Below are 17,198 nucleotides of genomic sequence, written 5' to 3'. Positions count from 1 at the left end.
TAAAAGTCTCATTAAGGGAATATCATAAACTTGACATCAAGTTCTTCTTTCATAGGGGTAAGAAAACTCTCTGTCTCTCTGTCTCTCTCTCTCTCTCTGCAAATAATTTGTGATGGAAAAAAGAAAATGAGAAACTGGAAAATACATGTGCAACTGGGACAATATCTGAATCCACTCTCTCGGATCAGTTCGGTTTCATGCAGATGTAGTTGATAGAAAGAGAAAGTTCATAGCTTCTACATTCCAAAGCAGATAACTGCAATGAACATTCAGATATTGAATTTCACAAACATTCCTATAAATTAGAAGACTACGAAATTTGTGAAACTTGCGCAGCTATAATAACAACCCACAACGTCTTCAATAAAACCTTGTGTATATTTTTCACAAATCACCTCTCCTCTGAAGAAGAAACCATAACAAATCTAACAAAAACAGATAGATTATTTTAAAAAGGAAAACAAAAATCAATGGGAACCATGATATGAGAAAGAGTCATTGAAGAAACCATCATCAAAGTTCAGAGTATAGCTTCGAAGATCATAGCTGTACTTTGCCTTGCTCCTTTGCCAACCGAAATTTTGCTTCCACAATGACTTACACTTCCAAACCGACTGCCACAAGAGAGATGATCCACGGTTACAATCCAACAGTGCTCTTCTTTTGAAATTTAAAAGTGTGACTGCAGACCCCGCACTCGAATTTTGCTTCATTAACTTCAAGAATTCGAGTCTCCTCAAGCTAGAGATGATTTTTTCGTTGTAGCTCCTTTCTCACCAACAGCTGTGTATTGTTGAAAGCAAAGCTTGTGTCTGGAAGCAATGAGGCACCAAGATTATCAAAAGAAAACATGAATATTGCTGCTTTTTCTAGTGTCAATTTTCAGTGGTAGGTATCACATGTTACTTGTACTCTCCCATTTGGGAGAGATTAGAATCATTACCATCAACCATCCATCTGACTCGGCTTTCCTAAAATGGTCAGAATGGTCCCAACTTGTAGAGTGTTGAAAACTAGCATCTAGTGATGTAAAGTCATTAGTATTGATTGAGCACTTTTCAGAATGGATGACCTTCCACAAAGTTGCTACCACTTGTTCTCTGTGACTTTCCTTCCAGCGTCACTGAAACAAAAGTAGGATGAGGTCTTCTCTTACGTAAATATTCATACTGACCATACCAACATGCCTGAGAACTGCCTGCAACATATTCATCAAAACTTAAACTGACAAGGCTTTCTCATTGCAAGTTAAATCACAGTTTTTATTTTTATTTTTTATATATACATATATATAAAAGGCCTCAAGAACCATGGCAATCGCAAGTTTGGGGGGAGGCGGGAAAAAAGAGAGTAAGAAAGCAGTCAGACGATACTTTGATAAGGATAATAATATTAAATACGAATTAAAAGCATATATTATGCCAAAGAAGATATTAGTTTTAACTAGGAGTGTCAAATCGTGTTAATGGGTCGTATTCATGTCGTGTCAAAGCATGTATATTATACTATATAGGTAAACCCTAACCTGACCCGTTAAGCTTATCGTGTCAAAATTTTAAACCCTAACCCAACCCGTTAACATAACGTGTCGTGTCGTGTCAACCCGTTTTGAACCATTAGTGAATATTACTAAATAAGTTGACACGAAACAATATGACCCGTTTCAACCTGTTTATGTAAATGGGTTGAATATGCCTGAAATTAACTAGTTTGACTTGATTAAATTTAACATAATTTTCTATAAATGTTAAAATCACAATATCTATAAAAATTATAAAACTAACTACAAGTCCAAAATTACAATTTAAATAATAAAAATATCGAACTTAAAATTTTAACAATTTTACTTTTGGGTAGAAGGGTATAATTGTAACTTTAACTTTTTTAACGTGTCATAACGGGTCAAAACGGGTTAACCCGTTAAGCAATCGTGTTTTAACGGGTCAACCCGTTTTGACCCAAACCCGTTAAGACTAAACCCTAACCCGCTATTATCGTGTCGTGTTCGTGTTGGGTTAACGGGTCGTGTAACATATTGCCACCCCTAGTTTTAACAAATACAAATAGACCACAATCTTCCACCAAATTGTAATTCCCACTAACACAAAATCCTATGATGGTCCATAAAACAGGCATCTGTTATACCTACCAAACATGGAGCAATGGTGGCAAATCACTACTGTGCATGAACAGGATCTGAGGCCTTAGGGGAGTAATACATTAGAATCAGTAAATAGGCTTCCAGTTTGATATGCAGAAATCTTGGTTCAGAATTCCAACCACTTGGGAAAAAATATTAAAATGATTTTAACAAGGGATCAAAGCAAAACATATAAAATGTATCAAATTGCTCATATTCCTAATATTTTTAAGAAATTCGAGTTAGACATACCAGAAGTTCTCTGGCATTTCTAGAGACTCATTTCCTTCTGCACTATCCCACCCAGAAACACCCTACTGCACTCACATTTGATTACAAGTGCAAAAAACTATTTTCGGTTTTGAAGTTGTTTTCTTTTACGTTTAGCATCTACAAAAGGAAAGTCAGCTCCAACTGGAAATTTGAGCTCTGTAAAGAATTTGCTTGAAAAAAGGTAAGCACAAAGACTCCCGATTGAGTAGAACTCAGAAAAACAATTCTACATTCCATGCTCCAAGTATGAAACGACAGTCATACTAAAGTGTGTGTAGAATACAGGTTCTTACAATAAACTAGCCAACAATCAAGCACTACCAGCACCGTGCAGTAGATGAGAGCCACAAACATGAAAGACGTAGAGGCACCAAATTCTCTCAGCAAGTTCACCTGAGAATATTAGCAGAAGGGTGGAATCCAGCTTAGGCCATCTCATCTAACTTCTTGTAAATAGTTTTAGCAATAAATGCTTCTTTTTTTTAATTGATAAAACTTGAACATGGTTTAGGCATGTAGCATAGTGAACCCCATAAAAAGCTTATAAGAATGAGAGTAAGAGAAAATATCATATGGATAATTCATGATGTATGTCTGACCAACATAACATCCAGTGTCTGTCACGTCTACTGGTGTGATTAAATAATTCCTACACATGCTGAAAAAGCTAATGCCAATTTCTATTGTTTGTCATTATCTTACATGAATGAAACATATAATGCACAAATAAGCAATTAATGCCATTCTTCCTATAGATTAGCAATATAAAGTACTTGAGGATTCTATATACATTAGACCCATTGACCAAAACTACAAGTGGGCAATCCTATCCAATGCAGTTTGCAGAACATGTCCACTATTTTATTGCACAGGGCTCTAGTATGGTGGAGTATGATAAAAACGATAGGTAAGATACAACCAAGATTATCGAGAGTCAATGTCAAGTCTAAGTTCTCATAGATGCGAGTAAAAGATGGGTGGGTAAAGCAATTATTGGGAGACAAAAGGTGGAAGTGTCCACGAGCACTAAGAATCATCAGTTCTGCTTGTTATAACTTCTAAAGGAGTGCTATAGCCACAAAGAGATTTCACAAAAGTAAACTCACAAACTGATGTGGCTTCATGTGGTACATTATATCTTTCTTTCTTTTTTTTGATAAATATGTGGTACGTTATATCTACTTTACAATAAAAATAGCTTTACAATCTAATGTACTATATCAAGCCACGTCAATTTGTGAATTTACTTTTGTGAAATCTCTATGGCTAAAGCATTTCTCTAATGTCAATGACCAAATATTAATCAAATGTTAAGGTATTATAGATATTCATTATGAGATCCCAATAACTCTCAAGTCTTCTACCTATCATTATGACATCCTCCTACATAATCATACATCTGCTGGCTATCACTATCACAACGTCAAATACCCAACCATTAAATCACATGTTGAGATGTTCAATCTATAGTTATTCATTACAATGTTCCTAAACTACTACAAATGTATAGAGGACATCCACATGTCTCTGTATGCACAGCAGTAGAAGAAAAAATAAATGGTGGATATTGTCAATTGAATAGACTTACAGTTTTTGTGTTCCTTCATGTCTTGAGTACAATTGCAGTATCTACATAACAGAACAAATGCAAATGGCTAATGGAAATGGAACTATTATTACACAAGGAGTAAATTCATGGAACCAAATTACACTGGAGAAAAAAGATTGAAAGACACAAAACCTTATTGCAGAAAAATCTCCTTTGAATTGAATCTCCATTTCAGTCATATACAACCTTAATAAGGGTGACCTGGAACGGTAGTTATTAACATCTTCAAATGCAAAGCAAGTAAATTGAACTAGAATGTTTGAACAACATCTTTACGAGCTGATTTAGGGATATCTGAATTCCATGGAACTGATGTTAACTCTCCACTATGGAGATATCACTAACGCAAAAACTCCTTTAAGGCACCTCTAGACATGGACCACATGGTGGAAGTCTCTCTCTTTCCAATTCAATTAATGACCCCACCCAAAAAGAAAAGAAAAGAATAAACTGATAGAAATTTCATCTTGTATGCACACGTAACATAGAAGAATCATTGGATTACCAGGTTGGAATTGCAGCTGCTGCAAGGGCAGGGGATAGTTTCCATAATTGATGCTGTTGACTACCCAACTGTCCAGTCAGGTACTCGAGAATGCCACTTTCCTAGTTTAAACCATAGGAATTAACCATAAATAATAATGTAAAAAGTGGCCATAATGGACAATAACAATAACAATTAGAATAACAATAACATTAACAATAATAATAATAATAATAATGACAATAATAATAGTAACAATAAACGAGTCTTTATATGCAAAGAATGTTGAGTTAGAAGCTGGATCAGAACAGCATTTACTTGCAAGAAGAGAAGATCAGCAAACCAATCCATCTAAGATGTAGATCATGGAAAATCTGGATTCAGAAGTGCCTATATTTCGCTCTGGCAAAAGTACCTTATTCATTGTACAATGCACCAGTTTCATGTCAAAAATGGCAAACTATTTAGGAGTTTGATCCAGCAGAAAAAGAACCCCGTGTGCACTTTATACAACAAACAGTTTTCACATCAAACTAGATAACCAAAATATAACAAAAAGATTATTGTGTATATACAAATGACAAGGGAAGAAATAAATCTGATATCCCTTAAATGACATATACAAAAGGAAAGAAACTTTCTCAATAGTTTTAATATGTGGTACAGTGGGGTACATATCCGTTCAGCACAGAACAGTGGCCTTCTCTTTTCCTTGATCAGTAGATGCCTAGCTGGCATCTTTGCATATGTGGAGCCGATTGAGCTCCAGGTGGATGTAGATTCTACAACTCCTGCTGCAGTTAAAAAGGGCATATGTAAATACAGCCCAATACCAACATGAGGTGACTGACACCCATGGTATGCAAAAAGAGCAGCCATGCAGGCCTACTGAAGCAGCAGAGGCAACTCTCGACCAGCACATTGTGTAGATTCGTGCAAAAAACTCCCAAATTCAGCCCCCAAAACCTCAGGCCATTTGTACTGCGACAAGCAGGGCAGGGTGACCTTAGGGCTTGCCCTAATCCAGGCAAGAATAAAGCAATAATAGGGCACTGTCCTTTCATGCTTCCCCCATTCAGGCCTTCACCTATAGTAAGCATAATCAATGGTGACATCATTTTTCCTATGCAGGCACTGTTGCCAAGACATTAGACCCTGCTTACATGGGCTATTTGCCAATCAAACACCTTAGGATTCGTTTTCAATTGAGAATCTGTCCTTCAATATGAATATATCTATGAAGCAACTGTATCTAAGAAGTCCTTAAAGATGTCAACAAAATTGCTACCCAAATTCATTGCCTCTCGAAGTAACGAGTAAGCTAATGTGCCTATAACAATGAATCCCCAGAAATAACTTACTTTTTAACCTCAATATTTTAATAGAATATGATTTCCAAAATTGGAAACTTAGAAGAAAGAGAATTGAAATTATGCATTAGTTTTGTTCGGCATATGTTCTCAGATTACCGTCAAAGGAGAGACAATTAGATGAAATATGGCATCTACCTCAAAGGAATTTATTCCTAAAAGTAAATGCCACCCTTTATACAGAAGACACAGGATAAAGATAATTAAACACAGAAGATGCTGGTAAAATGCAACAAGAAGATCGAAATTTATTATGAAGTTCATGTACATTGCTAGGAACGTTTATAGATAAGAATCAGTAGCCTAAAGGGGAAGGTATTTTATTAAAACATGCATATGTATATCTCATTGTGAATTTTAATAGAAAATCTAAGTATAACAGATACCTTTGAGTTCGTTGTTTGCTCTCTAGCATTAAGAGTTTGGGATCTTCCCATAACTAAGCAGCACACCTGACGATATTGCTCCGAGATAGTAAGCGAAAAATAAGAAATGGACATGAAATGTTCAATTACACAGTTCCACCTGCTTGCAATGCATCCAAGTAACAAGAGCTCCTGTCTCAAGAAAAAGAAAATGCCCTAGATAATTTAGGTAATCACTACCAGGAAAATAAACGCTTAAAGGTTAGATCCGTGTCTAAGTCTTGAAGATAATTATCTATATAAAAATGACCCTAATCAAGCTGGAATAAGCAGAGCGCATCAGTCCCATGAGAAACACAAAACCAGTACTAATTGATCAATCTGGTACACAGTGAAAACGAGCTGTGATACCTCAAAAGAAGGAAGAAAAACTATTTTGCTGTCTGATGCACTGAAAAGAACTTCAGCTACAAGACAAGACTTGACCACTCAAACCATGGCCGGTGTGAACATTGTTAAAATAAACCCATACCTTTTCTTAATGGTAAAGTAAATTTTCAAATCCCTTTTAACTTCTATACCAATTCCTAGATCACAAAATCCATAACAAGCAATATCATCAAACGTAAAGGGGAGTTCTCTGTCCTAATAAATAAAATGAAGATAGTTTGTACTATAACTTCCTATTTTGATCACCTAACACACATGGGGTGGGAACCAGTATAACGGTGAAAGTTTCCAATCTCTTAACAAAAAAACCTAATTGTGTTGCCTCAAAAACTAATATAGGGTGCACTTTTACCCAAATGAACTTGAGTAATTTTACACAACTGCTAGGTTAAGTGTCTCAAATTTTCAAGCAATGTGAGAAGCACATCAGCGTCCCGTATTTCAATTATGTCTGTAGGTGGCATCTAAGCCTCATTTCTAGATTGCACCATGCAATAAATTACATAATTGTGAATCCCTTTAGCTTTTCTGATACCGCTACATAGAAGCAATACATATATGTGATTAAATTGATGGGGAAAAAATCAGAACTTCAGAAAATATTCATTGAACTGTATAAAACATGTTACTGTAACCCAATGAAGGAATTTAATCGACTTACAATTGTTTCACTAAAATCTTTATCACTTCTTTTGGCTGAAATATTCAGCCCTTGAAAAACTTTCATCCACTGGTCCTTGGGACCACAGAATATCAAGCTAGCACCGGAGACTAATCTAAGAGTTCTTTTATCAATGAAATATGAGATATTTCTTGATTTCCAGTGGTTCCATGTGATGAAATCCAGCAATAACTCTATAGTCCTGAATAAAAAGTCAAATTTATACCACTCAGGCCTTTCCAGTAAAGAGGTTAAATATAAAACTTATCAGGTCAATCTGATGCCATATTCATGAAAAAAAAAAAAGTAAAAAGAAAAACAAAGCACATCATAAGCATATTCATGAGAGTAAAAAGAAAAAAAAATCATTTTATAAGGCAAGTCTATTAGCACACAAAAATAAATCATTCTAGGACTCTTGAACGTCTCAAGAAATAGAATTAGCCCTTTGTACTAATATAGGAACTGGAAAGGCCAATTCTTTTGAAGCATTGAGTGAGTCTCTCAACAATTCTAGAATAAATGCAACTTAAGGTTGCTCCATAGTGTTACGTGGTCATCAATATCAACCAAATACCGAGTTAAGGTTGCTCTATAGTCGGCAGTTAGTTTCCGGACACCCAGTGTCAATAAATATACTGAGTTAAAACTGATAACAACGGAGGTCCATGAGCTCCCAAGTGAATCAAGGGGATTAACATGCTTAGAAAATGAAACATGCAACAGAAACAAACATCACATTCTGAATTCTGCACTAACTATGCTACCAGTGTCTTTTCTCGAGTCCAACTAGGTATTCTGATGCAACAACCATGAAACAGGTATAGTAGCCATGTCTGCATATATAGTTGTTAACAACTCAATCCAGAAAACTCCTGACTGTGCAATATATGAGAAAACATTTTTTTTTTATTGGAAAACAAGAAATATCTAAGGAAACATTTACCAATTAATAACCTCCCAAGTAATTCTGACTCCTGATTACATCTTAATATTTTTCTTTTCTCACGTTGGGAGGATGGGAGGGAGTGGGAGCGGAATAATCAAGAACGAACAGAAGTATAAACAAAATAGATTTAACTTCAGGCATTGTCTTAAACACCAACTTTATTTCTTCAAAATAGAAGCTCTAAATAGGGGTGTCAAATCGTGTTAACGGGTCGTGTTCATGTCGTGTCAAAGCATGTATATTATACTATATAGTTCAACCCTAACCCGACCTGTTAACCTTATCGTATCAAAATCTCAAACTCTAACACGACCCATTAACATAATGGGTCGTGTCGTGTCGTGTCAACCCGTTTTGACCCATTAGTGAATATTATGAAATAGGTTAACACGATAATATACGACCCGTTTCAAACTATTTATGTAAATGGGTTAAATATGCCCGAATTAACTAGTTTGACCTGATTAAATTTAGCATAATTTTATATAAATTTTAAAATCACAATATTTATAAAAATTATAAAGCTAACTGCAAGTCTAAAATTACAATCCAAACAATAAAAATATCGAAATTGAAATTCTAATAATTTTACTTTTAGGTATAAGGGTATAATTGTAATTTTAACTTTCTTAACGTGTCATAACGGGTTGACCCGTTATTAACCCGTTAAGTAATCGTGTCTTAACGGGTCAACCTGTTTTGACCCGAATCCGTTAAGACTAAATCCTAACCCGCTACTATCGTGTCGTGTTCGTATTGGGTTAACGGGTCGTGTAACATATTGTCACCCCTAGCTCTAAACAACCAAGAGTTAAGGTGGTCATTTTAAGAATTTCTTTGATGAGTAACAGAAAAATGACTTTTTGGATGATAAATTTATTCTTGCTATAAATACATCAATTTGTGAAGTCTACGAACCTGAGCACCTCATATAAGCTTTGAAAGTTTCATGATAGATACCCAAAAAAGGAATCAGTGAAGGACTAAACGGAATTTTCAGAATTGGAAAAAGAAGGAACTTTTTTCCTCATCTTCAGTTTCTTAGTTGTAAACAGTAAAATAAACAACTTACATTGGAGCTTTTTCTTCATGTAGTCTTTCATTGATTAAGTTATTGTCCGATAGGCTACTGCGTCTGATGGCATTTGAGAGAATATCTAAGCCTGTCTCAACTGTTGATATGCAAGACACAGCACATCGCCTCTTCAAGATCTCATGAACAGCATACTTCGTAAAATCCTTAATTGGAGCAATATCTGGAGACAAAAGAACTAAATCCTTCATGAAACCCTTTTTATCTGGAGCTGGAATTAGTGATGTCTTATGCAGAGTCAACTTGTTCAGATATGCATCTAGGCAATTATGCTCTGTTCCAGATAGCTGATCAAACTCCATCTCAATTGTTGCAGTCAGAAAGGCTCTGAGATGTGCATCACTCAAAGGTAGAACATGGATAAGATGTTCTAACACAAATCGTTGTGCATTTGCAAGAGTAGCAGATGATAGATGTGCAAGACCCTGTTCTTATGTACCGAAGAAATCACATTGTCACATGGAATCAATTAATTTTAAAATCAAGTTATATAAACCGAATATTATCCACAACCTGGGGGAAAGAGGCGCTGGAAGTCAGTTCAGAAAGAGTTTTGTCAAGTTCCTTCACCGACTCCTGATAAACATCCGAGCTGCTTAAATGGCTGAATACCTAGAAATTATATCATTTTGATTAAGAACATATAATCCATTTTTACAAATTTTTTTTTTTTTTCCAATTATACTACCCAGCTAAAAAGTAAAGGACTTCGGCGCATATTCTTATATGAAAAACAAAACCAAATATGAAGTTCAATTAGGAAAGAGAGAAAACGTCTGAACACTACATGAAAAACTCATTTAGTGGCAGCAATCAAATAAAAATTGAGTACATCCACATGATCAACGCAACAAACAAAGTACACGACAAAAAATTAGAAATCCACAGCAAGTATCCCATCGGCGTGAAGCTATAAATGTTTTATAGGATCAAGAGAGCATTATATGCAGAGGAAAACTCTCACTGGTATATCCTCGACAATTGAATTACTCTTGAAGAAAGTCAAAAGGAAAGGAATATCTTTTATCTCCCTCAGACTCGTGGAAACTCATAGAACGGCATAAATACAAACGTGGATAAAAAACAAAAACCAAGTAAATCGGGTGCGATTGGAAGTCTTGCCACCAACATCGAAACCGTCCTGATAGTATGTTCCTACAATTCCTAGAAGCGAAGTTACATTTTGAGATTCTCTCTTTTTCTTAATTCCAGAATTTAGTAGAACTACCATCAGAAAAATTGGGAAAGCAAATATTAGATAGAAGTTAATCAAATAAAAATGAAACAATAACGTGAATAACTTTTTTCCCATCAAATCGGAAGAGCAAGAAAACCCAGAAGCTCCCCATATATATCTAATAATCAAATCTCAATGCTTATAGAATCCTTCCATAAAAAAGAAAATGTCTTGCAGAATCCTAACAATATCCCACGGAACCAGTAATCTAATAACATAAACCCAGACACGCACACAGAGGTTACTTACATTTTCAAAGAAGTGGCCCCACTGGAAGGCTTTCTTGATGTTTTGAGGATCCCAGTGGGCAATAAGACCAGAGGACTGGTACCCAGATGCCAGAATAAGTATATCCACAAACCCTTTTGTAAGTTTCACAAGTTCGTCCAAGGATATGTCCGGGTAGTTCCACCCCATCTTCTTCTAAGTTAGCTGAATAGCTCAAGTCGCACAATCCGAGTGTAGTCGATTTTTGGCTGCCTGGTTTTCCGCCCTCGGGAAATCGTCCCAAGTTCCGAACTTTACCCTTTCGTACTACGAGAGCACCTTAATAAGTATAAAACTAAAATCTAATTTATAACAGCCCAGGCACTCCTCCCAAGCAAGTCGTAAAGTTTCCGATATAGATTTTTTTTTTTTTTTTCATTATAACTCACACGGTCACACTGCTGAACAAGCAGGCTGCAGAACCCAGAAAAATGGCTCACGCTTTGCTCTCCATCCCCAATCTCCCCATCTCGTCACCAACGAAGAAAATATCCACACTCTCCAGTCCCAGAGCCAGAACCAGAGCCGCCCCCAGAGCTTGTCTCAACCAATCACCTCAACCCCCAAACCCTTCCCTTCTCACCTCAATAACCAACCTCCTCTGGGGCCCCTCTCTCCCACCGGGCCTCCTCATCTCCACCGTCCGTACTGCATGGCACTCCACGTGGCAACTCATGATGTCCCAACTCGCTCCCTCCGATACCTCAGGCCGTTACTCCCGGCCCCCGTCCAGGTTCCGTTGGGCCAACTTTTCCGGCCAGATACCGACAGCCCTCCACCTCTATGTGGGCCTACCTTGTCCGTGGGCCCACAGGACTCTCATCGTCCGTGCCCTCAAGGGCCTCGAGGACGCCGTGCCCGTATCCATAGCCTCCCCGGGCCCCGACGGTTCGTGGGTATTTAACGATATCCGCGGCGGGGATAGTGATGTCCTCCTCCCCGGTCCGGACAATGCGAATGGGTGCCGAAATTTGAGGGAAATTTATAAGCTGAGGAGAGGAGGGTATGATGGGCGTTGCACGGTGCCAATGCTGTGGGATACGAAGACAAAGGAGGTGTTTTGCAATGAGAGTTATGATATAATCCAACTATTCAATTCTGGAATCAACGAGCTTGCACGCAACCCGGGACTAGATCTCTCCCCACCGGCATTGAAGGGAAAGATTGAGGAATGGAATCAAATAATTTATCCCCATGTTAATAATGGGGTTTACAGGTAATCAATTTATGCTTCGAGTTTCATGGTAGTGGCTCTACTGCCTTTGTCAACGGGACTGTCTCGACTTGCTACTGGCATTAGGCCCTGTTGTTACTGAACTTTGGCCTAGGCCTGTTTGACCTTTGAACGATAAATCAGGTGTCCTTGGTTTTTATACCTATAAATCTGTTTGGGTCATTTTGACAGATGTGGGTTTGCTCAAAGCCAAGAGGCATACGATTTGGCGGTAAATGACTTGTTCAGTACATTGGACATGTTAGACGAACACTTGGCTAGTTCTCGCTACTTATGCGGAGGTGCACTGACACTTGCAGATGTATGCCTGTTCACTACTTTGATTCGGTTCGATCTTGTGTACAATGTCCTGTTCAAGTGTACCAAGAAGAAGCTACTCGAGTATCCCAATCTCCATGGCTATATGCGTGACATTTACCAGGTACCCACTTTTGCTTAGCGTTTATGTCCTTTATTGAGTTCGCTAACTGAGAGCTGTTTTATTAACTTCTACGTCAATGGTATCGATTTCTTGGGATAATTGGGTATCGTGTTGGCTAACAAAGATGAAATCTTTCTCCAATACTTGGATGTGTACGCGCCGATAAGTTGTTGAAATGTGGATTTTCTCCATCTTTCATGCATTATATTGCTGCCCAAAACTCTGTATAAGCATTACTCGCTTAGATTAATGACTTCATTTTGTTGTGTGCTGAGTGAAGCATGCCCATTGCCTGTTATGAACAGATTCCCAAGGTCGCAGCAACTTGCAATTACAGCGCCATTATGGATGGTTACTACAAAACACTATTTCCGCTAAATCCAGGCAGCATTCAACCTGCCATGCCTTCAGGCTGCGAGCATGGAGTCCTCTCTAGGCCTCATGGCAGAGAGTCGCTGCCATTGGCAGAGAGTAAATATGTACAGGTTCAAGTTTCATAGAAGCTGGTCCCGATTCCACAACTGCAGCCTGGTCATCATATTTTAAAATTTGAACCCCATTTTGTAGATGTTGAAGAAATTGAAGCCAAAACTTTATGAGAACTTGAGGCAAAACTTTATGATAAAAGTATACCCTCATCTCAGTACATATGGTACCGTTGTTATTATTTCTCTACTCTCAGCTGGAAGGATAGTGCTTGTCTAAACAGAGTATCAGAAGCCGTGGAAGACATACCAATGTAAAGTTTCTCCTGAGATTCAACTTTCAAGAAGATCCCGCTCGCACCCAAGTTACTTTGCCATACTCTATTACTTCTCAAGAATATGTAGGAAGCTGGTAAGTTTATCCAGAAGACAAACATTTCCACTTACATAGTTCCACTTTTTCTTTTTTCTGAAGATGACAATACTTTTATTTCTACACCCCTTTATATAGAATTTGAGAGTTACAGAAATTTCAAAACTAAACTGAGTAAACTCCTATAAAAAGAGAGAAAAAAGAAGGGGACTGAATCTGGCAGGATATTTTAAAAAGCAAACACTACTCTGCCGCCTGCTTGATACCGCCGCTCAAATGCACCGCTCAACATTTTTAATTTTTTTTAATCATTTTTTACTTAATGATTAAAGAAGTAATTTTTAATATATTGATATATTTTTATATTTTTTAAATATATTTAAAAAATATGAAAAAGAAAAAATTAAATTTAGTCTGGGGCGGCACGCCCAGTGGTTATCGTTGGATGGCATAGTAGCCCAGCTACAAAATCAGCACAAGAGAATAAGAGTGATACAGCTACAAGAGAATTATATAAAAATAATTTTATAAATTGATGTAATTTAATCATTTATGTAATCTATCATATTTACTTTACAATAAAAGTAACAATCTGACAAATCACATGAGATCACATTAGTTTATAAGATTACTTTTATGTAATCTCTTTATGACTATAGTATTTCTTAATATATAAAGCTAAGTAAAGGGAAAAATAAAAAAATAAAAAAAAAATAAAGTCTAATAAACACACATTAGAGAGGAAATATGGTCGGGGTCGTTAACTTTCCAACAGGAGAATGAATTGTCTTTGGGTACATTTTGAAACTCGGAAACTTTCAAACTTTCGTGGGTAATGACAGGTGGTGTGTATAGTCTGATTAGGTTCTGTGCATGGAACACTATAAAAGATGTTCAACCTAAGTAAGGATTTCAGATTGCAAAGGTCGTATCGTTGTTAGGTAATGACTACAATAACTTATTAAAAAAAAAAGGTAATGACTATAATATATAATTAAGTACTTTTCTGTACTATAATATATTTACATCATAATCAATGGACTTAACCTTTCAGACAATGTAGTAACGATAGATGATCTTCGGTTAAGTTCAAACCATAGATGATCCTTTAATGAGTGGGACCAAAAACAAGAAGAAAAAAAAGAGATCTTATTATGCTTATTGGTACCTAGAATGGAAAGAAAAATATGGTCCAATCCATCCCAGGCTTAGCTATAGCTCTGTCAAACCAAAACTACAACTCACCTCTATTGCCACTTTGCTTTAGTTCTTCTGGGCTGGAAAGCTTGCTAATGGTGATAGCGTCAAAGGGTTCAGAAGTGCAAGACCGGGTTTCGACCTGACAGTTCTTGTGCCACAAAGCGCATGGGAGTCCATAACTCTGGATAGTGGATTGTCACGCACACACAGTAAGGCTATGCTCACAACAAATACTACCGCCTCTGCCATTTTGCCTGCCTGTGTTGGGAGTCTTTGGTCTAGCACATCTTTTAAAAGAAATTCTGCACTGCCCGAAACTGATATTGCTGCTGTTGATTGAGATGATGACAAGGAAACTAGGAGCTCCCTTGGGTACCTTCCCATCATAACTTCTAACGCCACCACTCCAAAACTAAAAACATTGCATTTCTCCATCACTTGCACTGTGAGCTCTGTGCATCCATAAGACGAAATCCAAAACTTCTTGACAAATGAAAATCTATTTGCAATCCTGGTTACCGATGCTCCAAACACACAGCCTGCCACATCAACTAGTATAAAAAAGTATGTGTTTTGCCTTTTTTTTTTTTTTATAATCATAATGGATCCTACAACAAGTGGTGTATTTAGTCATTTGTCCTCTCATAGTTTTGTGGGAAAGGAGGCTACCCTAAGAAGAATGCGTGAAATAAAAATAACAAACCTGTAGCAGTTGGATAGTTTAGCTTACCCGGAGCCATGCATCCATAAGCCCCAGCAATTCTTGTCCAGTTAGTTGTATCTGGGCTCAACAGTCTGGCAATGCCAAAATCTGATATCCGTGGCTTGAAACCTGACTCCAGCAGTATGTTTTTCAAAATTATGTTTCGGTGCACAATCAGTGGAGAGCAATCATGGTGCAAGTAAGATATTGCATGAGCCACACCTTGTACAATATTCACCTGTGTACCCCAGTCCAGTTCAGCTTTCCCTTCCAACCCATAGAACACATTTCCTAAACTGCCTCTCTCTATATATTCATATACCAAGAACACCTCCTAATGGAACAGAACCCATAAAGCTTAATGATATTCCAATGCCAAACTTCTGATGACTTGCGAAAATCGTTCTAGAAACTCTTGCAATTGGCTGCTGGGATATCACTGGATTCTGACATGTTAAATCTTTTAACTGCAACAATTTGACCCGTTGGCATTGCTAGCTGCTCTGTATACGCTTCCAAATCCCCCTTTTCCAATGCAGTACTTCTCACTGAAGTCCTCTGTGGCCTTCACAATATCGCTGAATATGAATTTGCCCTCTCTTTCTTGTATCATAGACTCAGCCTTCTCTTCAGACTCTCCAGTTCTTCTGCTTTTTGCATGGAGGAGTTTGGTTTTCCGGTAACATACTATGTATCTGGCAAGAGTGGCTGCAAGCAATAACAGGCCACAGACTGGGATGAGGACAGCTAAAAGAACTGTTTTAGAATGCTTTTGCTTTATGGAATCTCTCCAATGATGATAGTTTTGCAAGGCTTTGAGGGATAGTTCCTGAGAGTGAATTATTGCTAAGGTCCAAAAAAATATCACAATTCAATCAAGTTTTCAAGCTCCAGCTGTATTTCACCTAATAGGTTGCTGTTGCTCAGGTCCAAGCTCAATAATCTATCACAACAAACTGACAAGACTCCGAGGAATCTCTCCTGTCAAATCATTCCTGCTCAGGTTGAGCTTGGACAGCAGGCTTAGATTTCCCAGTTCACTGGGAATTTCCCTGGACAAGTCGTTGGAGTTCAGACTTGAATTGGTTATCGGTCAATTGAAATGAATTGAAAAAAATGAGATCCTTTTAAATCATTTAAGGAAAAAAATCTCCAAATAAGGAGCATTACTTTTTAATATTTTGTTGTACCAAAATCTAGCCAACTACCGTGTTCATCTAGCAGTATAAACTGAAGAACCATGCACATATATGATTGCTAAACTTAGCACATCAGAAACAGGCACTTCCATGTAAAGCTGTTGACATAAAAGCACTTGAATTATATTTGATACTGAAGATAACATCTTATTGATTCTTCCTCATAAACTGAGACCTAAAATTTATTTTTGAAAGTCTTGCCAGGCCAAAAACCACTACATTTGGATCTCTCCAACTGACCTGTAGGTGGTTCAGGTCTTTGAGCCTAATTTGTGTTTGGTTTTTGTTTGTGTTGTCTTAGAGCCACCTTTTCAATTTTTAAGCCGTTATATTAATGCTTTTGAGTAATTTGATTTATTTTATATGTTAGTTTAACTTGCTTTCTCAAATGAAGCATGAATTTGATGATTAGTTATGATTTGTGTTTACCTTTGTTTTGAGTATGAGCTTAAGATTTTCGCTTATCAGTACGTATAGGGAATTTAGTCATTTACAAACCTGCTGCAGATGATCATATTCCAATAGAAAAAAAATCTGCCAACAACCAGAAGAGAGTGAGGTTTTGATTATTTAAATTCAAAGGGGTGATAGAATATATGTGCGCAACAATCTGAAGGAGTGCACTCTTGGTGCAGTTCTAAGTACGAATGCCAGATAGGAAACTTCTAAGATTAAGTACGATAACTTAGGAAGATTTAAATCATACTTCTGGACAGGAGAACATTATGATCATACTTAAGCCCAT

General features: G+C 37.2%; 3 protein-coding genes across 7 annotated transcripts; 1 reads left to right on the top strand and 2 right to left on the bottom strand.

The window, feature by feature from the left end:
* Window positions 1-209: 209 nt before the first annotated feature.
* LOC122306067 lies at window positions 210-11,048 on the bottom strand. 4 transcript variants are annotated; one of them, XR_006241438.1, is made up of 11 exons: window positions 10,881-11,048; window positions 9,908-10,006; window positions 9,374-9,819; window positions 7,353-7,554; window positions 6,263-6,433; window positions 4,528-4,628; window positions 4,155-4,223; window positions 4,002-4,042; window positions 2,707-2,806; window positions 944-1,198; window positions 210-812 (listed from the first exon to the last, which is right to left on the bottom strand). XR_006241438.1 is itself a non-coding variant. In XM_043118427.1 (10 exons), the coding sequence occupies exons 1-9, from the start codon at window positions 11,046-11,048 to the stop codon at window positions 2,724-2,726; spliced, it is 1,380 nt and encodes a 459-aa protein (XP_042974361.1). In that variant the 3' UTR covers window positions 210-1,198; window positions 2,707-2,723. The 4 variants fall into 4 exon arrangements, 2 of the variants coding, with proteins under 2 accessions (XP_042974361.1, XP_042974363.1); XM_043118427.1 differs by having other exon boundaries at window positions 210-1,198; XM_043118429.1 differs by having other exon boundaries at window positions 210-1,123.
* A 281-nt stretch (window positions 11,049-11,329) lies between these two features.
* On the top strand, window positions 11,330-13,521 carry LOC122306068 (glutathionyl-hydroquinone reductase YqjG). Its single transcript, XM_043118430.1, has 4 exons — window positions 11,330-12,114; window positions 12,304-12,553; window positions 12,859-13,038; window positions 13,121-13,521. The coding sequence occupies exons 1-4, from the start codon at window positions 11,330-11,332 to the stop codon at window positions 13,256-13,258; spliced, it is 1,353 nt and encodes a 450-aa protein (XP_042974364.1). The 3' UTR covers window positions 13,259-13,521.
* A 962-nt stretch (window positions 13,522-14,483) lies between these two features.
* Window positions 14,484-16,889, bottom strand: LOC122307878 (leucine-rich repeat receptor-like serine/threonine-protein kinase At1g17230). Of its 2 annotated transcripts, none has more exons than XM_043120993.1 (2): window positions 15,255-16,889; window positions 14,484-15,090 (listed from the first exon to the last, which is right to left on the bottom strand). In XM_043120993.1, exons 1-2 carry the CDS (start codon window positions 15,289-15,291, stop codon window positions 14,615-14,617), a joined length of 513 nt encoding a protein of 170 aa, XP_042976927.1. In that variant the 5' UTR covers window positions 15,292-16,889; the 3' UTR covers window positions 14,484-14,614. The 2 variants fall into 2 exon arrangements, with proteins under 2 accessions (XP_042976927.1, XP_042976928.1); XM_043120994.1 differs by having other exon boundaries at window positions 15,282-16,885.
* Between the last annotated feature and the right edge of the window lie 309 nt (window positions 16,890-17,198).

The sequence above is a fragment of the Carya illinoinensis genome, chromosome 4, assembly GCF_018687715.1.
Source record: "Carya illinoinensis cultivar Pawnee chromosome 4, C.illinoinensisPawnee_v1, whole genome shotgun sequence".
In the NCBI taxonomy this organism is placed as follows: domain Eukaryota; kingdom Viridiplantae; phylum Streptophyta; class Magnoliopsida; order Fagales; family Juglandaceae; genus Carya; species Carya illinoinensis.
The sequence above is the reverse complement of the archived record's forward strand: the minus strand, read 5'-3'. Positions and strand labels throughout refer to the sequence as shown.